The sequence below is a fragment of the Amblyomma maculatum genome, chromosome 1 (genome assembly GCF_055883805.1).
Source record: "Amblyomma maculatum isolate TAMU_Amacu chromosome 1, ASM5588380v1, whole genome shotgun sequence".
Lineage (NCBI taxonomy): Eukaryota > Metazoa > Arthropoda > Arachnida > Ixodida > Ixodidae > Amblyomma > Amblyomma maculatum.
Window position 1 is genome coordinate 7,472,936 of NC_139344.1, and position 25,656 is coordinate 7,498,591.

Here is a 25,656-nt window from a genome sequence, read left to right on the forward strand (position 1 = left end):
AAGGACATTCATGTAACGTAAATGCTGCACGTAAAGTTTGTAAAAATGAAAAAAAGTCAGATCAAATTGCCATGTTAAATTTTAATGATGTAGAACTATATTAGATTTACATATACAATTTTTATAACTTTAGATTTTCGTAAGCAGTATGCCAGGATTGCACACATAAATAACCTACCTTTCCTGTTAATTAATTTTGCAAAATCCTGTTGGGCATTCATATATCCAGATCATCCCTCAGTAACATTTTCAAGATCTCATATACTTACAAGAGAAGCAAACGAAAATTGGCGCGCACCAGACACATGCCCATAAAGCAGATTTTTGCGTCCATTTTGCATGCCTGACTCGGCGTATGCTACCAAACAAGATTTTTCATACTTCAGTGCATTTTACTGAATCCATATCTGTGGAAATCATACCTTCCATAGGCGAGATTTGATAGTGTTGAAGTAGTGCCTACATATAGGAGATGAAGTGCCTGAAGGAGATATGTTGACATCAATGTCTTTTTGTCAATAAGCAAAGGCTTTAGTGTGCGGTAAAATTACCACGCTAATATACAAAATTACTTCACCGTTGACCTAATTAAACTGTTCAGCATAATATGAAAATCTTTTAAATATATACACAGCAACTCATGCAAGGTTTAGTTGTTTCAGATCATTAGAGCATTACGAGTATGTGTCATAAGGCACATTTTTTTGCTTTTTGTTATTTCATCTTGTAACAAGTAATCACCACTCCAGCAAACTCTCTCATTCCAGTGGCTGAACGAACACAAAAGCAAATGAGTGATGAATTTCGCTTACATGTGCACATACATTTAAACCACTATAACAACCTCGTATCAAAAGCCTAACTTATAATTGTATTATACAATTTAACAGTACGCTCTACTGGGCAATTTGGAAATTGTTCATATTGCAGACTAGCCCAAAAGAGACAAAGGACCGAGGAAAGAGAAGACGATACTTATTTATAATTCAGGCTTACAATATTAAATTGCCTTTATCATGCCAATGTGTGCAGTGTATATACATGACCCACATTCCAAACATTGATATTAGGCCCCTGAAAGGCCCTTGAATATTGTCAATGAACTCAATTTTTAGCAAATGATGTCAGGTGTCTTGTGGCCTGATTTTGTCTCCACAGGGGAAACAGGTGACAATAACAAGCAGGTGCTTTTTTTTTCTTTACCATCATTTTGAAATTTCTCCCTTTTTCATACTGAATTCTGCGTCACATTAGCTACAACTCAGCACACTTTAAATATAGAAAGTGCTGTCAGGTACAATAACCATATTTCTTTCTTCTCTCATACAGCAGAATGGTTCATTGTGGAAATAGCTTAGGATGATAATGCAAATAACTGGTCATTGCCATGGTTTCTTGAATAATAAGGCCAAAATTTCGCGACTGCAGAAGTGTGTCGCATGCGTGAATTTCAAAGTTTTTGAGCTATTTACATTACTTTTGTAAAACAGGGTGCTCAAAATATACACACACAAATTTTCAGATTTCTCTCAATATTAGAACATGATGAATGTCAGAAAGGGTTAAATAAATTTATGGCGAGTACCGAGGCAAAGAAAATTTCGTGCACATAAATTCAATGCCCAATTACATAACCTGAGGAAATAGATTATCTGTTCAGCACAACAAGAAATTACAGGCATTGAGTTCCTTTCCTACAGTTACACTAACTTTACTAGAGCACTACCAACAAATGCCTGCAGTGCCTGCACGGCAGAGTGCTGAAGCTCTTCCGGGACAAAAGAAATATTACAGGTTTAAAGCACTTCAAAATGAGCCCAGTAACCAAAAAACTTGAGCGCTATTAGAGACCTCCAATGAATACAAAGCCACCGAGGGATTTATGTGCACAGCCAGGGGGTTAAGCCTTCTACGGTGAGCAATGATCCACAGCACGGGAGCACATGATCCTCTATAAGGTGCGACTACCACAAACACTGACTGCCCTGTTCCAAACGCATTCTCATCTGGGGGGATGCATACAGTGCAAACGACCATCGTCATCATCATCACACCACCTCACTTCAATGCAAACAAACACCACCAGCACCACCAACCGGCCCTTGTCACAGAGGTTACAGTCGGAAATGCACACGCTATGAAGCAGTGATCTTTGCTGGCTCATTATAGGTGTTAACACATTTACTGAATAACACAAATCCACCATTTACTCCCAGGCACAGCTGCACTATCATAGGAGAGGGAAGAAATGCGTGAAGGTGACTCGTAGATCCGATCATGACCTTGTCTGGTCATATGACACTTGTGTGAGTGTACGGCACACACGTAAACTTTTCCACAACAATGGTGCTACAAGCATGCACACGCATCACCACAACGCCATCAAAATCAGCAGAAAGCACAACTGCTGTGCAACGTGTAGCTCCTGAACTCAAGAGACAATCACAGCCACACATCCAATCACGTGCTGTCCAAAAAGATAAAGCAGCAGCAAAGAGAAAAAGAATCTAATCACAAGCAGGCAGCACTGCAAAGGCATGCAAATTATGCCGGCCATTCCCTTTTTTTCAGGCTCTAAGCCTGTACAAAAAGCAACTGCAGGTAAGAACATATATCCGAAACTCCTTCACTCGGAATGACAGGTTGTGGAGCTAGTTGGTGCATGATACCCAGGACCAGCACAAATGTCAGTGTTGTGTCCCCTCTTTGTTGTCCCCATCAAAGTCAATTAATCAATCTGTACTGAAAGCAAATTTAATTTCCTGCTCGAGTGTTTGCCAACCTGAGCCCCTAATCCTCAGCTACGAGTTATGTCATGGCTTCAAACATCCACACCGTTGTGAGCTTCCTTCATGCCCCATCCAATGAAGACCATGAACATCTATTGACCACATCTGCAGCCTTATTACAAAACCATGCGAATTACCGAAAATGACGATGCAAGGAAGACAGAGAACAATGTAAGAAAGCCCAATTACAGGCAAAGGCGCTCATGTCTGGACTAATGCTTTGCAGACCATGACGACAACAGCTGATATACACCAATGTAATGCTTATCTTCTCTCCAGCTAAAGTTTAGAGCTTTCTGTTATATGCACGGCTGTTCACAAAAATCCACTAATAAACTAATAGTAAATAACAGTTACCCTAGCTGTTTTGCATTTCTGTACTGGCTTCATGTGGCACCCATAACACCATACAAGGGAATTTTCTTCTGCCAAAGATTAAAAAAATCCTAGCATTAATAGGCATTAAAGCAGGCTACCACAGTTCATCACCACAGCCATCACCATTAAACTAACTATGCCTAGCGCACCACAAAGAAGGACATTCCCATATGCATCCAATCAACCGTCGTGAGCCAGCTGTGGCCGGCAGTGCCTATAACCTCCCACGTCTATCCACCCACTTGACTCCTGACAACCCTATGTAACCTGTGCAAGAGTCTGCTAACATATCTGCGCAGTTTTGTTGTGCTAGTAATTGATATGGGCTCTAACCACCTAGTCTCCAACTAAGTTAAGGCAGTCGGGGCTAGTTGGCTCATTTTCCTTTAAAGAAAAAAGCAGCGACAAGGCAAGCAATGACTTAAGTCAGTGGTTCACTTTTTGTTACACAAATTTTCCCTTGAAGGAGAAAAAAAAAATAGAACCTAGATGTTTTTCAAGTACTTCAAAAATTAAAACCCAACCGTCAAGTAGTAAGGCATGCACCACTATTTTCAAAGCGGCTTTTTTTTTCTTCTTTTCTTTTTTCGCAGGGTGTCTAGCAAACCCCTATTTTCTAAATCCCCGACTTTTTCAGGTTTTCCCTGATTATTTCAGTTCAGATTCCCTGACGACTGAAGAGACTCAATAATGCAGCTGCTGATGATAATGAGAATAGACAAATGATTCACACAGAAAAGCTATTTATTAATCATATTCTGCAATTTAAAATAGTGAAAAGGCTATCATTAGTGTTAATAGCCATAAAGAACGTCAACAGTTTAATAAAAATTGAAAATGCACTGATGCCAGCCTCGAAGCACGCAACCGCCCACCCGACAAACAGCCAAGCCAATCCAACCTAATATGGCTACGCGTGCGTTTGGCAGCACAGCTCACCGGTCACTTTCACGCTGGCCGCTGCCGGTGCAGTTATTCCTGCTTATTGTTGCGTACCACTCTCATGTAGCGCTTCCACATATTTTGAGTACTCACCTCACGTGCGTATTGGTTCTATTGAGGCAGCTCAGCCATGCGCTGGCGTCAAAGTAATATATCGCGCCCTGCCTTGCGGCGCCACGGCCACGCGCTGGTGACACAACATAAAAAAATTAACTGCATGAATAACATATTTGCTGTGCATCAGCTTGAAATGAAAATGCACAGCAGAGCATATCATCCCATTTTCGCTGACTTGGCGAAATTTTTTAATGGTTTCCCTGAGATTTCACTGATTTTTCCCAGTGCATGAAATTTCCCTGACAATTCCCGGTTTTCCCGATTGCTAGACACCCTGTCAAGGTTTTAATTATAGGGAAGGAGTGTGTGATAAACAACCTCCTAGTGGACTTGGACATGCCAAGCTTGTCACAAGCTGGTATCAATTCTGGCTCCTTATGAGCCCAGCTTGGCAAGTGTTCTCTGGTGCTCTGTACCTCAGATGGTTTGCAGGAAGTAGGGCTCGTCCAACACAAATTTTCCTTCAGCCAACAGACATACGGTACGGACACTAAAAATTCTGAAAGCTAAGCATTTTTCGACAGACTAAAAACCATTTTGGCTCAGGGAAACCCTTTTTAGCTTGCCATTCACACGAGAAGAAAAATTTTCAGTGAGTCATAAAATGTCATGCCAACCAAGCACAAGGCATGGCATGATTGCTGAGACAGGCAATGCACCTTTTCAAGGAACCAGCACAGGCCTTAACAGCGGGTGGGACACTACAGGGTAATGACCTATCTTACTTCCACAGTTCCAAACCTACTGTCCCTGCCTGAAAATGTGGACTGTTCCAATTGTCAAGCTTTCCGGGAAGGTAAATACTGCTTGCGCGTGCACACACACGCACACACACACACACACACAAAAAAAAACGAGAGAGATACAGTAGCCGAAAGAACTCAGATTGATCTTGGCTTAATGTTTCCTTCATCTCCACTAGCCAGAAAAAATACTCTCCCGAGAAACAAACTTGAGGAAACACTTGACAGAACGCAAAAAGGTCTGAGAAAAAAAGAAAAAAAATACTGATGCATTAAAGCAAAATTTGTACCATGATACAGCTGCTGCACATAGGTACACAGCTCCTATAGAGAGACAGAGAGAAAGAGCTGTCGGCTAGCTTCCCTTTCCCCCCCCTTCCTCAACCAGAGGTTGCGAAGAGATGGCATGCTACAGGCAGTGAAGACAAGCTCACAGGCACGAAGAGGATGCATGCTCAAGCAAGAAAGGAGGAAAGCAGTGCCAGAGCAAAAAAGTCATGGTTGGAAGGGGAGCATGAGGCCTTTCTGTTATACCATTCCAAAAATTGTCCCTTGCATTGCTACAAATGTCACTGATGAAGCTTCTTTCATGAGGCAAAAATGGATGTCGACGCTCCTCAAGAAGAAACAAAGTGTGCGATTTTGGTCAAGCCATCATGGGCCTGCCCTTGGGTGACAACAAAATACCCAAATAAAATAAACTTTGAAAATGTCACACACGAAGTATAGACCTATGCTGAACATTTAACCCAAAGTGCCTTCCTTATTCCACAGAGGGCTACATTAGCACGAGCTCAAATTAAACCCATCGTTTTCCTCCTCGAGGTGACAAAATATGTGATGATTCAACACATCCGATCCAAAAATGTGTGCTTCAATTTTTGTGGGCAAAAAGAAGATACGAAATATGAAGAAGCTACAAGATGAAATGGAGTCTTTACCTGTGTTGGGAGTAGTAACATGACCTGCAGGTAAAGCATGAAAAGCGTAAACAAGGATAATAAAAAATATGCTTAAAACCACGAATTGAGATGATTCTTCTTCTTCTTCTTTTTTTTTTTTTGTAATATGCAAAAGCACTTGTCGCAAAAATGGGGCATGCTTTAAAGCTGACAGTAAATGAGAACAAAAAAAAAAAAAGCAAAAATACTTCAGCCCCAAAAGAAGGAAGTGCTTTAAGAAGGTACAAACACAGAAGCATCAAAAGCCCTACAGGAGAAAAAGCACAGTAGAGAACAGACAGCAAAACTGGAAAAATAGGCAGATACAGAGACTACTACGAATAAGTTATGCAAAATGCGAAAAAGGAGAAAACATGTCTGTTTACGACCTCCAATGATATGCTACCCCGGGTTACTAATAAAATACAAAGAGAGACAAGATCAAATGCAACAACTTACGCAGTAAGTGTAACACACAAACATTGATATCATGCAGTGTTTGCACGCAAACAGATGCTAGCAGAATTGTCTCAAAAGCACAGCAAAATCGCATTCCTCATGGACAAAAAAACCAGTGCTTCCGAGTCTTTTGTTGAAAGAGTCTTCCAATTTTCCTGCCGGGTAGCCTGCAATTTTCCTGTGCCCTTTGTAAAATAAATCTGTGAGCAATTGTACAACAGAACACCAAAACGCAGCTGAGTAAAGCCAACACATTACGCTCGCCACTTTCAAAAGCACGCACCCCACACACACACACACACACACACACAGACACACACACACACATTGGATTTATAGACTGGTATAACCTGGAATGGCTTAATGACAATACTGAAACTTGCTCACGTAGTGGACTGGCTTCCACGAGAGGCACTTACTTGAGAAGTTGCGAGTTGCCAGCATAGTTGTTAAGATAGCTCCCTGGAAAGCAAATCAGTACAGAGTTGTGAGATAGGAAATGCACTGTATGTTAAAATTACCAAGAGCAGCAAAAGGAATACATGTGAGCAATATTGCCGGGGCAACCCGCATATATTAAAGTGCACTAAACTTTCATTCTAAACCAGAGAAGGCTATTGAACTCCATAAATGCAGTCTATTCATTAAACTATATTACAAATATATATATATATATTCACACATGATCAATGAGATTCACGCAGCATATGTTGTATAAACGCAAGTAAGGGCCGCACTTATGTATGGGCTGCACCCCTATTTCTCGAAGCAAATATTAAAAGAAAAAAAATCCTAGTAAGGGCTGCACCCAAACTTTCCACGACCCACGCGGGACTAGCCTTCAATATACACGCGCACAGAAGCTTCCAGATGCCGCCCACGGATGGCACCCGAAGTGGCAGGTCATCATCATTATCATCATACTTTTCCTCTGCTGCGAGCTTCTGCAATCCATATCGGCATTGGTATCGCCAGCCCCTGCTATTCCGACTTTGTTTTGTGACTTGCGCGGTCAACTTGACGGATAGGGTTAAAGAACACTTGCACCGACATGGCCGTTATTCCGGGCGGCCTCACTGGCATGCTGCAACCCCTGGATGTCAGCATCAATCAGCCTTTTAAGGTTAAATTCCGGAGGCAATACTCAGAATGGATGGCAAATGGCAATCATGACTAGACGCCAACAGGTGGCTCAAGAGGGCACTGCTCGCGACTATGCTTGGCTGGATTTTGTATGTGTAGAACTGCGTGTCTACGGACATTGTGCCCTGTAGTTTCAAGGTGACCAGGATTTCAAAGAGTTTAGACGGGTCTGAAGACAACAACTTGAGAGGGGAACGTGCACCAGAGCACAACACCAGCTCAAAGTCGGAAGACACTGCAAGTGACGATGGAATGGTAAATAAACGCAACACATTCACTAATTGGTCTGTTTTTACTTAGAAAAAAAAAAAAAAAAAAGATCGTATGTCACGTGTAGGGGCCGCACCCCCAAATATTGACCCTTGAATCTGGAAAAAAAAGTGTGGCCCTTACACAAGTTTATACAGTATGCTAGAGCGTTACTTTCCTATAGTATATGCTACAAGATTATGCTATCGCCTATGTAAAGAAAAGACAGACTTTACTGCTACTTTTTGAATAATTTATTATGCAGCAACAATTTTTTTTTAGTTGCCCTAGACCACACATGGGACGTCTTTTAGCCGTCGACATTTCTTTCAGGTAAAGGCTTAGTGCTCAATGGGATCACCATAGTCTTGTGGTCAAAGAAGTGGACAGACCACCTCCCAGAGGCATTCTCATAATTTTTGGAGGCGGCAAGGCTTCAAACAGGTGGTTCCAAGGGTCCCATGCTTTTGAGTCTCAACTCACCCTTCCATATGAAAGGGGCTGCTCCTTCCAATTCAGCCAAGCTATCTGGTCTTACGACTTCACGTAACCTACCGGCCAATCACACGTCCAAGGACTTCCTCGAGCGAAAGAGAAATAAGCTCTGGCAAGTCATTGCACCTCCGACTTATCAGTGTTTGGCCACATCAACTGCCAACTACCACTTGACAGACGCACTCTTGTAACTTTCAAGGCTACGAGGGTTCCAACGATCCATGCCGCCGGTGCCACTGGAGATTTTTTTTTTTCAACTTACGGGCACCGATGCTCTCACGTTAAAAAAGTAAAGCCATGATCACACCTTTCCTTCGCGCAAAAAGTCTGTACGTGCATGTTGGGTGTCACTCAGGTAAGCCAACGTGATTTCTCCCAATGTGCATCGTTCATGCAAGCCCACTTCCCGACCAATTTCTCTGCCATTCATGTCAGAGCCAGCAACCTTAAAGATACTTCTCTCTCACCATTCTGTGAGCCTTACGTAATGCCTACAAAGTGTTCATGCCTACACTAAGCATCACCCCATTGAACAACCATTGCTCAAGCAACCTATCAACATTTAGAAACATCACTAGGATGATATCGTTCAGAGGCAGATTTGTTCCTAGCTACCTGACAGTTGTCATGAATCACGCCCATCCTTTCTCAATCACTCAAAGAAAGGAAAATTCAGCACTTACCTTTAACTTGCGACGAGCATTGAACTTCTTCAAGCAGTCCACAGTCTCTTGGCGGTGTAGCGTAGAGGCAACACGTTCCCGTTGCTGAAAATCAAATTTAGCAGTGAGAACCATGTTAACAAGCAGTAGTGTCATTCATAGTTACACAACAACAACTGCAGTGAATGAAATACTGACGCAGATCCACGGGTGTTTGAGGGCCTCGGCGGCAGTGATTCTCTTAGCTGGGTTCACTGTCAGCATGCTGTTGATGAGATTCTTGGCCTCGGGTGTAACTGTATCCCACTCTGGAGATGGGTACTGCATGGCAGAAATCGCATAAATGTCAACAGCAAATCGATCGTGCAAAAACAATAAGGCACTTCTACTTAACCCCATGTTCCAAAAGCTATAGATGCAAAAAGAATGAAAGAGAAAATCACAAGAAGGAAAACGGCAATAAAAAGGCCAAAACTTTTTGTGTAAAAATTCTCATCCTTATCTCATAATAAGGATTTTCATATTTTTGTTTGTTTGTTTGCTTTGTGGGGTTTAACGTGCCAGAGACTCGGGCTATGAGAGACGCTGTAGTGGAGGACTCCGGAAATTTTGACAACCTGGGGTTCTTCGTGCACTAACATCGCACAGCACACAGGCGCCTTGCTTTTCGCCTCCATTGAAAAGCAGCCACCGCGGCTGGGATTCGACTCCGCATCCTTGGGTGCAGAAGTCGAGCGCCCTAACCACTGCACCACCGTGGCGGGTTATCCCATAATAAGTAAAACTGCATGTTTTCAGAAACAAAGACATACAGTAAATGAGGATAAAAAACAATTTTAAGAGACCAACACTGACTGGATGGCACAAGACTTTCAGAAGTACCACCAAGATTTGTTTTAAACAATCAACTAGCAATGCTAGTAAGCATTTTATAGAAGAGACAGCTCTCGATATATACTGGACAAAAAACATTTGTTTCTTGCCTCAAAGCTATGGCATAGTCACAAACAAAAAATTTCCCCAGCAGTCTGTTCTCTAACACTGCGATCACGCCATGACTCATCAAACAATTCTTTTCCCAAGCACCAAATGCCCTGTGCACGTGACCCATTCAACAAATGAAAAGCGAATGATCACGGTAACATACAAGAGGAAAGTTTACGCTATCCTTTTGCTCAATACTGTGTTCATCCACTGCTGCTAAAACAACTAAAGTGGTTTCAATAAAACAGTTTAACCTCTCAGCACACTTTGCTCTAAGAGGCTCCTAAAATATGCAACTAAGTTGTACCAAAACTGTTATCAATTCTTTATTTACAATGAATGCAAGTTACCACTACTTCTGGAGATGAATTAGTCGAGTTTCAATGAATACAGTTCTCAGTAAAATAAGCCACTTTTGCGGAACATCTGCAATGGAAGGAGATGACACAGAATGACCGCAATGGACAAAGGAAAAAGATATATTTCTCTACTCATTTGAAAATCTTAGACTTATTTTACCTTTTCATCTAATGTTTCCAGTCATTTAGAGAATTGAGTTAAGCAACAACTGCAAAGTATGGCAATTTCCCCCAAATTATAGTAATAGAAAAACACAAAACCAGAAAAAACATGATCAAATTTTCCAAGCATACTTTAAAAACTCAGCGATCTCAGCAGCGATCTCAGCAGCGAACTCTTCAACTTATCTTAGAACTGATGCCAGTAGAAAAATGAACCAGTGAGTAAAAGAACAAAAACTTTATTGAGGAGGGGTAGCTCGCTAGCTTAAACGAGGGGGGCACTAGAAAAAAAAAAAAAAATCTTAGCCTTGAAGCATTTGATATAGTAGCAGTAACGCACTGAGAAAGAAGCGTGTATAAGTACCTGGTTGCCTGTTTCAACAGATATAGCTGTTCTATGTTGGCTGCAATTATGGAAGCCTCCCCCGTGATAAAAGGCTCCAATTACTTTTCATTAAATGCCCGTTTTGCGCTCTCTCTAGCATTTGTGTGTTTCTCACTTCAGCCTAGTAGGAGGTCACCATTGAATTAATAATGTAAAGTATGTCTTTAGTTACAGTACTTTGATAACGAGTGCAGAATTCCTCACTTAGCAAAAACAAAAATTTGATGACAAGCTTCACTTTGGCGGCCAAGCCTGATAATCAGACGCAAATGTGAATTAAAAAAACAAATTGTGATTATGATCTGTTGTAGTTGCACTATTATTATTAAGATTTAAGTATCACATTACCATATCAGGCACATTACGTGCCTACTACATGCAAGCATATGACATGGAGTAGTTTCGATGGTTCATTATTGACCACCTAGCTTTGTTTGCATTGAAATGTGGTCAACGCGGTCGTGGTCAAACCCAGGAATTTGTGCGCCATATCGTAATGTCACAGCCACTTGGCCAACATAACAAATAAATACTATAATGCTTTGCAGCAAGGTGTGTACGTTTGTGCAAGTGACTTTTCAAAACTTGTGTCAAAGCATCTCGTGCTATTTTCATGGAGTCAGAGATACCAGCTACATTTGAAATTCCTGCCAAGGAGACTGTCAGGGACATACTGTCAAAGAATCACTTTTCAAACCAAAAATCACTTTCCATATATACATGCAAATTTTCATACCTCTATGATAGAGTGGAATACATGCCTGAGAAGGATGAACTAGCTTAGGCTCTTTCCATTTCTTTTTTTTTTTTTTTTAATTTCAAGTCGCATATACTGCATCACTTTTTTCAGAAAAAAACTAGAACACATTCCTTGGATGATGAGAAGTACATCCACGAATGACGAGTTTTAGTTTTAAAATATCTGTAGCACACTGCCCTTCCTGTGGCACTTGTATGAAACGAAGCCTTCACAAGACCAGATTATACAAGGAGTGGACACCTTCTCAAGAACGAGCACGTGAAAAGTAAATGCGTTCAGTGAGCACACCAAGCAAAAAAAAAAACACTCACATCATAGGCTCCAGCCTTGATTTGTGCATATAACCTATGTTGATCTTCATCCCAAAATGGTGGGTAGCCAACAAGCAAGATGTACAGAATGACACCTGGAAAGATTATTAATTGCTACATGCACCTCAGAATTCAGAATATTCACATTGACTCAGTACAAAGGGCCACGCATTATTCAACTCCTTTTAATTTTGGTTTTGTTGAATTTGTGCAGCTTTTCTTCATGAATTAGGCTACAAAACAATTTCTATGTTGCAACACTTTCCTGACACCTCATTGCTTCTAAAAGATCTGGCACAAACACACGAAATGCTCAAAAGCGTTAAACTGACACCATCACTGCACCAGCAAAAGAAAATGTACACACAGTTGAGGCAAAACCATCTTGACCTCGCTAAAACAAAATTTGACAAGTTCAAGCATGAAGCATGAGCAGCCATGTTACAGCACCGACATGTTCTCTGCTGACTATAAGCTCGGTTCAAGAAAACATTCTGAGCTCCGTTTCATTTCAATGGTACTTTCCAAGCCTGCTTAGTCATGTATCAAACCAACTACGCCTGTCATAAATGTGTGTGAATCATGAAACTATATACATATAGAGTCTTTTAGATATCTCTCGAACATAAAATATATTCAAGTTAAAGAGAAAAAGTTCACCGCATTGGACAGAGCTGAAATTTTAAATATGCATAAATTTTTGTTCTTTACCCTGAATCTGAGTAGCGCCTTGAATTCTAGTTAATGCTGCTTTTGCGCTAAATGAAAATGTCAGCAATTGAGATTTCAGCATCTTTATTTCAGCTAGCCACATAAATACTTCAGGTCATGTATAATCCTACACACCTGTCAAAAGGCACATTGTATAGTGTATAGCTCTGGTTTATGGGGTTTAACATCACAAAAAGACTCGGGCTATGAGAGACGCTATAGTGGAAGGCGCTGAAAATTTCAACCACCTCGGGTTCTCAAAGTGAATAGACATCGCACAGCACACGGGTGCCTAGTTTTTTGTCTCCATCAAAAAGCGGTCGCCATAGCCAGGATTCAGTTCCGCATCCTTGGGCACAGCAGTCAAGTGCCCTAACCACTGCAGCACTATGGCAAGCACGTAGCTTTGTGTCTGTGCAAAATTTAGAACAGAAAGAGTTGACATCATAATATCTAAAGGCTCATAATGAGGTGCAGCAGGAGGTAGAAAATAGATCCCATAGAAAATGCTGTAGGAAATGCCGAGGGGAGCGCATGCACTCCCCTCGAGACCAGCTGTGGTTCATGACAACCTGTCGACCTTACACTTGCAAACTAACACTGGAGCAATATATCTCAAGGAACAACCCTTTTTAAATTCCCGACACAGCAGATTAAGTTTGAAAACTCTGGTCCCTCTGCGCGATGCCTAGCCATTTTCAATGCAAACGTAACCTCATTAAAGCCTTTTTGTTGCACACAATTTAGTCTAACAAAATGAGAAGGTTACAAATTTATTCACATACCACATGCCCATATGTCGACAGGTTTACCATAGGGATCTTTCTTCAACACTTCTGGCGATAGATAACCTGGTGTGCCGGCAAAACCTAGAATGCAAAAGAAAAGAACACCACCTCTTAAAATCTGCATATTTTTTTTTCCCTGCTTTAGCACAGTGAGTAGAACAAGAAGAAAACAAACATGCAAGACAAAGCACTACTGGCATTCTGAGCAGGAAGTAAATTCAAGGAGAAAAGTAACCATCAGAGCGCACACACAGAGTACTAAGGAAGGAAAAACAGATCAAATTCAATGCCACGGCTAAAACTAAAATTCAGACCCTACGCTAGCTAAGTCAGGAAAGAAATGGCTGACATCAAAATGGTCTGTATCCGGAAGAAAATTTATGACACAGCCAAGAAAACTCAAAACTGCAACAACGCTAAATGCCTTTCCTCATGTAAATTCCTTTCTGACTCTAGATGTCATTACACAGGGTGTACTGATCATTTATTTGGTCTTGTTGAGCACTAATAAGAGGGGCTATAATTCAAGGGGACAAAGCCTAAAGTGGAAGTCATAAAACACAAAAATATTCAAAATGCACTCAAGATGTTCAAAGCATTTGTTTTCTTTGTAATATTTGAGAAAGGCACATCAAATTTCTTTTATAGCCATAGCAATAACAAAGCTATTGCACTGTTTCAAGCTGCAGTGATAACCTCCCCTCGGGAAATGCAATTGTACTACAAAAAGCAAAATCCCTCTGACAGCTGAATTTTTACAAAGATATACTCGCATATTCTGTCACACATGCACTACAAAGCAGCTTGTGTTTGACACTGCTCAAAGCATTTTGAAATAGCCGTTAAACCATACTTAGTATTATAAGAAACGTATGAAGAAAAATTTGAAAGACTTCTTTCTTAACACATTAGCAATATCACAGTGAAGCATAGCAATATAAGAAGTTTCCAAATCTGAAACTACAAGTGAGTACAGGTCATGTCAGTAAATAAACATCTTTCGCCAAGCAAAAAGAGCATGAAGTTTAATAGGAAGTTTCCAGAGTTGTTAAGAGGTTTTTGCAATCTACACCGAAATTTCAGCGAAAGGGACAGTGTACTGTCGTAGAGCAGTATAAAAATACTGGCACATTCTGGAAGAGCTTAGCTCGTGACAACAATAACGAATGTGGAACTTATAGTTCAGACAGGAATTTATACATCAAATTGTAAAGGAAGTCAAGTTTGAGTAGATGGTGGCGCCACAATGTCGTCTCATTGCAATTAACATGGTACACACTTAGAGCAGCTCAGAGTAGCTCACTGCATTTCGTGACTATGCCCGAGAGTCACAGACAGCTAATGATCGTATGTATAAACCTAAGGCAGGGTACTCTTCGCCCTTTCAATAATTTACAATGACTATTCGTTAAACTTGCTCGATCTTTTTTTTTTTTTTTCAATGTTTTCCACAAAGATAACCCCCCACTGCTGCCACCGCTATGCTTGCAATGGTGCTGCCATCAGCCCCACTGAGACCGATGAATAACATCAGCATTATTGCGTTGGCAATATTTTTAAAGCCAAATTAGTGCTTTCGTTTGCAGTTTCATGTAACGCCCATTACTGGCACTGCATACCACCTGTGTGACGAAGAATGCATGGTGTCCATAGAGTTGCAGAGTCACTGTACTGGGTACATTTCGTGCTCTCAGTGTTAGAGTTTGCAGATGAAATTTACTACTTGAGAGTGAGACTGCCATGCGGAAAAATAAATTAAGTCTCAAACGTTCCTACTTTTCATTTCATTTTATCACCTTAAAGACCCCTTTCAGGGTATTACATAAGGGGAGCACAAGGAGCTTCTGACTAACATGGAAAAAATTCATAAAAGTCAGTATATGTCCTTTTAGGTAAACAACTAACAGCTGCGACCTCTAGGGCATGGCAGCATGTCTTGATCTCCGTTCAGTCATTTTAAAAAGAAAAAAAGAACAGAAGTCCAAACAAATGGTCGCTGTGTCATCAACGATGGCACACTCCTATTACACTCAATCAAAACAATACAAATAAAAGGAAATTTTTGTAATAAAAATAGGTAAAGAAACCACATTCATGTTACAATGAGACTATCACAATAATTACGTGAGCAGATATTAGATGTTTATCCCAGCTAACAAATGATAAGTTAGGTGTAAGGCCGCTGCCCTATTAATGGTTCCGGGTCGCAAATTCTGCTTCTTTCCTTACGAAAGTCGCTCCATAATTGAGGATGTATCCGTGTTGTGTCGCGGGCATTCTGCGAACATCGCCTGCGCTGGAGATGGGGTTGAGTTTTTCTTTTCTCAGAAGCAAATTCCTGAAGTGACAATTCAGGCGATCACTTTATTGCTAGCTGCGGAACGTTCAACTTGTCGCTTTTGTGAGGGGGGATAAAGGAAGTAATCATGTTTACTCCTGGATATCCTTCACGTACGTGTCCCAGTGTGGGGTGCAGAACTGAATATTTTTCCTTTCAAAGTGGCAACCAACAAATTAGATATGAGTTTGCCACTGCACATTCGTAAATGGGAAATGATGGCGTCCACCTGAGCCATTTGTGGCAAATAGGTCTTCCACCCGCACAATAGAGACACGATAACGACTTCCCAATGCAGCCCTTTTGTCTGCACGTGCCCGGTTTCCCTTTTTGTTGTTAAGACCCAGCGGCGAGCAGGATGAAACAGCAGGATGAAGAAAAAAAAATTACTGGTGCCAGTAATTTTCTTGAGACGATGGTTCGTTCTCTTCGGAGTGGTTGATAACCTCTCCAAAATTGGTGATTCGGCGATGTTGAAGCAGGAGGTGATGATGCAGAAGATGATGATGCAGAAGATGATGAAATGTATTCACACTGCTTACAAAAGTACAAGAGCAAATTGCAAGTTACAGATGTAATGGCACACAGACAAAAGAAACAACTGCAACTCAAAAGAAAACAATCTCAGACAGAGATGTACTGATCTTACGCAGAGATACAGTCTATAGGATCTTACTTGTAGACTTGCGTGCTAAGCATGGAGCCTCAATACAGACTGCCTTCTCTTCGATTACCTTCACTTTTTAAGCCATCGATACACAAAGAGGTAGGGGCGGTTATTTTTGGTGGCCTCCCACTTGTGTCAGGTAACCAATCAGAAAAGGTCAAGCAGGGCGGGCACTGCCTTCTGGGCACTGAGCTCAGCCTCAGACCCAGGGCCCTGCTGACAAAACAAAGCCATCCAAAAATAAATGCAATAGTTACTCTCTCTGCTGAGAGGGCACACGCGCTCTCCCTTCAGAGTTCAGGGTCTCCTTTCCTCTTTCATCCTCCCCGCTATAGTCGGTGTCCCATGAAATTCCTTAAACTTCTTTCATCCTGCTCACAACCGGGTCTTAACAACAAAAGGGAAAGCTGAGCACTTGCAGATAAAAGGGCTGCATTGGGAAGTCATTTCTGTTTTTCTATTGTGCGGGTGGAAGACCTATCTGCCACAAATGGCTCAGGTGGACGCAGTCCTTTCCCATTTACAAATGTGCAGTGGCACACTCATATCCATTGTCATTTTGAAAGGAAAAATATTCAGTTTCCGGGAGTAAGCATGAGTGCTTTCTTTATCCCCTCTCACAAAAGCAAAAAAAGTGATCGCCTGAATGGTCGCTTCAGGAATTTGCGGCTGAAAAAAGAAAAGACTTAACCCAGTCTCCAGCACAGGCGACGTTCACAGAATGTGCGCGACACAACACGGATGCATCCTCAATTATGGAGTGACTTTCATAAGAAAAGAAGCAGAATTCGCGACCCGGAACCAGTAATAGGGCAGCGGCGCACCCCCCCTAAGAGGGTAAATGGGCTTGGAATCCACTCATTTCAGCATCATTATCATCAGCCTGACTATACCCACTGCAGGGCGAAGGTCTCTCCCATATTTCTCTAATTAACCCGGTTCTGTGCTAGCTGCATCCACTTGACCCCTGCGAACTTCTTAACCTCATCCGCCCACCTAACTTTCTGCTGCCCCCTGCTCCGCTTTCCTTCCCTTAGAATCCAGTTTGTTACCCTAAGCGACCATCGGTTATCCTCTCTTTGCACTCACGGTTATCCGCTCATTTACACTTAAAAAAAACAATAGGCCGCTACGTTCTGCTCTCACATGACCATTTCACGATGCTACACGGGCGCTTAAATCCCTGTGCACTGTGGGAAATTGGACATTCCTAACCTGCAACACGACAAAGAAAAAAATGCACACAGACGTTGTCTAGCTACCCGCCAGATTAATGCATTATATGAGCACACAGCAAATGAGCATTCTGGTTCAGTATCTAACACGGTGCCAACACTGCAGTTGTTCAAAATGGAATCATTGCAAACTTCACGCCGACCGTTTGTACAGTACCAAAAAGATACGAAGTAAATTTCAGAACTGAATGCAGCACCAGTTTATTAGGGCATAACAGCTTTTCGAAAATCACTTACCCACAGGCAGTTAACTCGCACGGGAGGACACGATACTTCCAACAGTCCTCGAGGGAACGCAAGAACCAGTCGGTAAATCTAACCTTGCCTCATAGCCAAAGTAAAAAGTGACTAATAAGTAACAAATTTCTTCATGAGTTGTAGTGCCTGCCTATATGGAACCTGCACTGACTCACGGAGAATGGCATCTATTTTGAAAGACTTACTCCAATGGCACAGCAGCTCATTGCTAAGCCGCAGGTGCGATGAAAACAATGTCCCAATAATAGTGTTCCAGAAACGGCTAAGGAGATGCACTGTACTTACCATACCAGGCCTGCTGTTCTCCTTGAACTTCAATAGCCAATCCGAAATCTGCCAATTTGACAGCAGCGCCTTTGGCTTTACTGGCCAACAACAGGTTTTCAGGCTGTGGGAGTGATAGAGTAGTTGAAGACAACAACAACACTTCACAACAAAATAGCAGAATGTGTCACAATTTCTTGGCATCATCATGGAAGGCCCTTAGAGTTGCTCAATTAATTAGGCTCCTGTCTATGTCTAACATGCTAGGCTGAAGCTAACACCCATATTAGATATCTGATGATAAAGTTTGGGTGCATGTCTAACATGCTAGGCTGAAGCTAACACCCATATTAGATATCTGATGATAAAGTTTGGGTGCATCTTTCAAAGCTGAGAAAGTGAGATGGCATTGTGGACTGCCACATTCCTAGTCCACATCAGTTTTATGTAACGTCGCTTTCAACTGCACTGGCATGTACCAGAAGAAAGAGCACACGTCCAGCAGGTTCCCGTCAAAAGATGCATGCTACCAGCCTCCTTTGAGCTTGGATTGCTTGTACATTGGAGCGCATTCAGCTCAAATGCAACTCGCCGACACACCTAGAGAAATTTACCTATGCCACATCCAAGGTCAAAAATGAGACTTGGCACACATGTTAGAATGCGTTAAACACCTATGTTCATTAGACAAATAAAAAAATGGAATCTAGAATTTGCTTCAAACTCCTAAAAACACATTTTTTTCAGCACTGTGGCTGCTGCCTGCCACTAAACATTGATAATAAGCTCGTATATGCCGAAGAAAACAAAATAAAAGATACGCTATTCTATAGTGGTTGAAGACAACGAGTGCTAAATACACATAGGTAGCAGTGCTGTGTACTCTTCTACACACACTACGCAAGGTCAGGTAGCTGCTTCCCCTTGACATCTCAATTTAAAAAATTTCCGTAGCTGTCAATGTGGATGCTTCTCCAAGAGTCAACTTCATGCTCTCAAAAATAATGCACACTTAACCAAAACAATTCATAGCTTTGTCTTGAATATACCTTGCCCTTTGCCCTGTATTGCCACAAAAAGCAATCAATCAACCTATCTAACAGCTTTTATCAATGAACAGGAACCTGAAGTTGGGGAAAAAAAATCAGAGTATTTGAAACTCCCCTACAGCAAACATTCTGCCCTGCTGTGGTGGCGCAGTGGTTAGGGCTTTCGACTGCTGTGCCCAAGTATGCGGGATCGAATCCCAGCCACGGCAGCCGCTTTTGGATGCTGTACAATGTCAGTGCACGTTAAAGAACCCCGTGTGGTTTAAATTTCCAGAGCCCTCCACTAAGGCGTCTCTCATAGCCCGAGTTGCTTTGGGACGTTACTTCATGAACCAAACCAAACCTACCGCATTCTTTTGCAGCCAGATAAAATACAGCACTGGATTGCCATGCTGTCAAACATCATCAAAGTGAGGCTGGTGTACCCTACACCAATGTGCTGCTAGCCTTAAAGAGGGCCACCCACACCCAGTGCAGATAACTACATTTAAGTAAGCATATACACACCTTAAGATCTCTATGAACCACATTGTTCTGATGACAGTGGTTGACACTCTCCAGAATTTGCTGAATGCAGTGGCTGAAAGAAAATAAAACACGAGTGTTACAATTTGGCCAGCTATATCATATCACAGCACCATGAGCAAACAGCGAAATCCAGTCAATATGAGACAACTTAAATTGAACATACAATTTACTCAAAGAAATGATTTGGTCCTGTCCACATCAAATGCATTAAAAACAGCCTCTTGCACAACAAGCTCCACATGCCCCACCGTCGTGGCTTGACGGCTACGGCACTTGACTGCTGAACCCAAGGACACGAGATCAATTCCTGACCACTTTTCAATGTTGGCAAAATCGAAGACGCCCATGTACTATGCAAAGTGAATGCATGTTAAAGAACCCCAGGTGGTCCAAATTTCCAGAGCCCTCCACTATGGTGTCCCTCATAGTTCGAGTGACTTTAGGATGTTAAACCCTAAGAACCAAACCAAACAAAACAAAACTCCATGTATAAATCAAACTTCTGTTCCCTTCAATATAAAATTACCAAGCATCGACAACAAAGGAGAGGAAGCAATTCTATTCAAGGTATGCTTTTACAAAACAAACATACATTGCTGAACTACTACTGAACTTCACGTCTTTTCCCCGAGAATAATTCACACCAAGATTTATTTCTGCAGTTTTGTGAATGCAATCTGCAATAAATAATGCACAACTGATTGACTCTGATCAGTTGTGCCTCGCTAAAAGTTTGCACACTTTCACTAAGCACACAGAAAAAAATGGCAGGAGCATCAAACAAGAACTATTAGCAACCAATAATCCATGTCTAATGTGATAGCACTCAGGGGCCAGCAGCCACGTAGAACAATACTGTATCCTGATGAACAAATGGACACACACTTCTCTCTTGTAACACTCCACTCTGTAACAACTAAGCAAATTACCGACATTCCCTTGGCAAGCACTATTTTGAGACAATTTCCTATTTGGTGCATTGCTTTCAGTGGCTAGTGCGTGAATATGTAAAACTATTTGGAGTCTTAAAGTTACTGTCGACTACACTTCAACGCAGATAGTAGTTGCATTCCGCACACTGTGAAGATTGCACGAGCCGAATTTTGTCTTGATGCGACAAAAATAAGAGCATGAAGTGCTGTTCACAAAAACCAGTCTGGCTTTAAAAAGCAGAGAAAAAAAAAACACGAAGTTATAAAAGGGCCCAGTGAAAAGAGCTCAATTTTAGCACTGAATTTTATTTTTACAGTTACTTTCTGGAAGTGTGAAGGCAGTGCCTCTATTTTACAATACAGGCCAGACACCGTCAGTCTGACCGTCCAAAGCCCTCTCCTAACTTTTCCTTTCATACTCTCCCCCCATCAGCTGGCCAGCAGTGAAGTTGGCCTTGGGGATAAAAAGCATAGGTCTACCGGGCTGCACGAGCCTGACTGCACAAGCTGGCAATGCTGTGCTTCAACACATCCCACGCTTGAAAATTGGTCCAATCTGCACCTCTCCTATTGCCACGAGCATTTTAACTAAGATTTTCTTTTTTAACTATTTACCAATCATTTCTGGCTCTGCATTATTTTTATGTGTAAAAAAAAGGAGTGATCAAGGCTGCTCAAACAGTAAAGATAACGAAACTTTTTTTAAACGGAAATTTTCACTTTTCGAAGTGTGTGCCCTTTTAAAACTATAATGTGAAAGCTTCATGTAATTGGCACACATTTGAAAAGCAAGGCCTGTGGGTACACAGCAACCAAGAAAATAAGCTGCCTTCTATTTTTTTGCAGCCTGCCCACCCTTTACATTTCACGGCCTAAACCAGAAATGGTAAGCATGCTCATGCAATTGGGTCACAGTGATTGGGCAATACCTGGCATCAGCTTCACTGTAGTATTCCCTGGCAACGATGTCTTCAAACAGCTCACCACCAGTGACACTGCACAAGCCAGAGACCAAGAAACACCACAGTTAATCACAGCTTTTACTAAAATAGAAATGTGCAAGCCCAAGTTGCAGTAATCCCATGTTGAGATAAGAGGTCAGAGTTAAATTGCAGATTCCCTGTACAGGAATGCAAGCTATGTCAAATGTTCACAGGCATCAAATGGAGCAAGGACATATTAAAGGCAACTATAGCAAAAATAAAGACAAACTACCGACTGTCGAACAATGCTCTATTAACGAAGCCCAACTCAGAAGTTCGAAGCATCAAATAGGCATTCCTTCGATGGGCAGTTCAGAGGGTTTTGTGGGGCTAATATATTCCAATGAAACTTTCAATGTAGACTGTTCTCCTTTCCCTGATTACTTCCACATAGTTTGGCAACCATGTGACATTTCATTCTGCCAAAAATTGATATTAATGTCTGCTGCTTCCATGGTATCAGTACAGATTACTTCAACGGACAACACAGCACTTTTTTACATTATGCATGTACCCTGCATGCTTATACCCACTTGTCGCTTTACTAACAAACTTTGGGGGCTAGTGTTTGACTGTCTTGAGCCCTTTGTGACACGACCAATCATTTTCATTTGGAACTTCAGCCATTGAATGCATATACGTGGGTTTTCAAGGTATATGTCATTGACTTCATTACTGTGTCACATGAAGCATCATTCCTGATCAAAGACTAAGCTTTAATTTAGGCATTTCGGTTTGCTCTTTTCCCTGCTTTAAAGTGGTTCCACTGAGTATGTTCAAAATGGCTTGCTGTTGCAAAAAGACTGGACTCTAATGAACATGTATCTATCAACTCAAGATTTTCCAAAAACTGTCAATACCCCTTTAAAGCAAAAAGTATGAGCATTTTAAAAAGGAGAATTTTTGCCTTCTTGGAAAGCCAAATCTTTGTTTATTTGCAAACAAAATGCGCCACAAGAACCAGTTCACACCAAATTTCCTCTTGTTATTATGGTTCACCACAAGGTTTTAGACAATGTGCACGATTACCAAAATAAAAGAATGCTCGACCACCACTGCAAACAGCTTTCTGTGAAGATCCACAGAAAAATTGAGACTCTGAACCATATGACTGACAATAAGAATCAGGCGATGTGGACAATCATGCACCATCCCTATGCACTGCATTCTCACTCACTCAGTTGCTTAGTGCCCATAAATCCGACTCAATATGCCCTTTGAGAGCACAAATTTTAAACTTACCTGTAGCCAGTGAGCTTACTGTCACTTTCTTAAACAATGCATTTCAAGCTTGCAGCTACATCCTACACTAAAATAAATGCAGCATTAATGTCACCACATGCTGCAAGTGAGAGTGGAAGAACAAGTTTTTTTAGCTGACATACACTGGCAGTCTAGGTTCTCTTTCTGTCTCTCGACATTGTGTACCATTTCTTCTTTCCATCACACGCTGCGCTGTTCGTGGTTTCACTTCAAATAATATTTCTGCCATCTTTAGCTTTGAGTACTGGCACAATGTACCAGTAATGTACAACACTGGTTGCAACTCTTCGCTGAAACGTTTCTTTTTTTTTTTCTGTGTGTGTGTGCCTTACAATGATTCCCCTCTGTTACCTTAAGACCAGAAGGTGTAACAGGTGACGATGGGGATTCTCCTCGTTGCTGCAGGCATATTTAGAGCTTCAGGGGCACCACAAATAGTGGTGGAGCTGACAACAGGTCTCTCGCAGCAGCTTTTGTAGCAGAAGAAAATAGAATTTGTAGCAGAAAAAATAGCATTTTGTAGCAGACATTCTTGCTCTTGCAGCAGAAAAGAAGTGTTTCAAAACTGAAACTGTCTTTGAGGTATGTATAGAAAGAGAAATTTCAGCTAACTGAGCTTTAGCAAGTTCAGATTTTCACCGTGACTGCAGTAAAACAACACCATCATTAATTTTCAAGCTTCATTTTTAAAGTGCGGAAATAAGAAAAATTTACACAAAATGGAAGAATCATACCGTTGATACTAAAACTTCCAGGTAGTATTTCTTGTCTTTCTTCGATTATTCAGAAGGGGTACAAAGTGGCGCTTCGCTGGCTTACACACTCCTCCGCAACGATAGGAGAGCAGAGCTGGCAGAGGAGCCCTGCCCAAATGCTGCTTGCTCAACAAAATACAGCACATGCTAAGTGTTTGTGTATCGGTTCACCGTATACTCAGGCCCATGATGGATTCATAAATGTTGTATCCAAACTATTAACAGTGAAGTGGTTTTGCCAGCAATACTTTCTTTTCAGCACATCAACAACACTTGACCGGTCTGAGCTTTTAGAGCTGGCAGCTCATTACAGGTGCCCTCCCCACCCCCCCAAAAAAAATTTTATGATGCTTAATGGGCTAGGTCTTTTCTTTTTTTAATCTAAAATGTCCTAAACGTGCATGGTAAGAGCTGAGAACTGTGCAGGGTGAAAGCAGCAGTCGCCACAAATATCCCGCTAGAGTGCTCGCGCGCCGCGCAGTAACACCAGCACAGCTAGAAGCCGCTTCCGAGCGTGCAGCGCATCATGGGGACAGAAAAGGGCAGCAACGGCGATGCCTGTTCACTCTCTTCGCTCGCTAATTCACTGCCTTCACGTCCAATAGTCAGCTGCGCCATTGCAGGCCACAATAATATGCCATGGGGAGCTGCACTTCCATTTTTCGATCTGCGAGCTGCAGAGCGGCAATAGCGGCTCTCGCAATGGCCGTCAATAAATTTCTCTAATGCTACCACCATCGCGCGCATGCTTTGCCGTGCGCTAGCGATTGTGCATGTCAACGTAGTGAGCGCTATTTAGAAGCGCCACATTTTACTGAGACTTCAGGGCACAAAGAACGTCCGTGATTTTCGGATATTTGTATGGGACTTCAAAAAAACTTTCGGCACAACTCGAATCAAATAATAGATTCTGTTCACAAACTATTCGGATATTTTCACACTCCCACTCTTCGGGGCCATCCTGAAAGGTGAGCGCAGCCAACTTAAAAGAGCCGGCTTCAGTATATCGCTCTCACCAAAGTTTCTCAGCGACCTTGTGGCGCAGGTGTGGCGCAAAAGTGAGCAAAAACTCGATTTTGTAATTTGGCGCAGTTTGGCACAAATTTCCCATAAGGTTTACACTACAGAGCCAAAAACCAGACCATGAGGACTTCATCAAGGTTTCAGACGCAATCAGTAAGCTGCTTTTTATAGTTTCAGGGTACCTTCTTATCTTACATCAGGACATGGAGGCATGGAGAGATGGCTTTCCACAGGTACTGCTTGCCTTCCAACAAGGTACAAGCCGAGTCATAACAAACGGTAGCCAGAAACCATAGTCAAGCTTCTGCTGGCACTCTCACTGTCACAAATCATCTAACCTTGCACAACAGAATGCCTCAACTGCCATTCTACCATACTGCATAGCATTTCCTGCAACCCTCAACTGAACCTCTATATTATGTCACCATGTACCACATGCAAGCTGAATAAAAATAGGCATGAAAATTGTTTATTTTTGACTTCAAACAATCACTCAACACTTTAGTGAACTGCATTTTTTATGGACTTTCAGCTTTGTGATTTGAACATTACATAGCCAAGAAAATCCAGTAGCAGCATATCTGGCTTAGCACTCAGCCGCACTTCTTATGTCACTTTACATGTTTACATATCTAGGTGCATTTGTGCAGTGAAATTTGCAGCTTTTACAGACAAGTCATGTGTGCACACCACTCCACTATTCGACCCATACAAGCACAGAGGTACATATAACCTTCATTACACAGATTACAAGGAGCTCTAGACAAATATTAAGATAATGGCTGACAAGCTGACAGACTACCTTTGACACATTAACTTACTCCCTTTATGTCTTGAGCAGTAAAGGAATGGAGGGAAATTGATATTTATGACCTGAGGCAATAAAACATTATAAAAAAAAAGCAAAAATAGGTAAACTTTCATTCCGTACTTCAATTCTGAACTACTGTTTCTAATATTTGTTCAAGAGACATGATAACACC

The 25,656-nt window shown here is 41.7% G+C and overlaps 1 protein-coding gene across 21 annotated transcripts in view; it reads right to left on the bottom strand.

Annotated features, from left to right (window-relative positions):
- Positions 1-25,656, bottom strand: part of CaMKII (Calcium/calmodulin-dependent protein kinase II) — a 196,973-nt gene that overhangs the window by 37,886 nt on the left and 133,431 nt on the right. For 16 of the 21 annotated variants that reach the window (XM_084587670.1, XM_084587665.1, XM_084587671.1 and 13 more), the window contains exons 5-13: positions 21,579-21,644; positions 19,697-19,769; positions 18,162-18,264; positions 13,376-13,459; positions 11,880-11,974; positions 9,117-9,239; positions 8,940-9,023; positions 6,789-6,831; positions 5,911-5,934 (exon numbers count right to left, since the gene is read on the bottom strand). In XM_084587670.1, coding sequence (XP_084443796.1) covers positions 5,911-5,934; positions 6,789-6,831; positions 8,940-9,023; positions 9,117-9,239; positions 11,880-11,974; positions 13,376-13,459; positions 18,162-18,264; positions 19,697-19,769; positions 21,579-21,644 — 695 coding nt within the window. The remainder of the gene's footprint in view (positions 1-5,910; positions 5,935-6,788; positions 6,832-8,939; positions 9,024-9,116; positions 9,240-11,879; positions 11,975-13,375; positions 13,460-18,161; positions 18,265-19,696; positions 19,770-21,578; positions 21,645-25,656) is intronic. The other 5 variants (XM_084587663.1, XM_084587669.1, XM_084587680.1 and 2 more) reach the window with 1 other exon arrangement.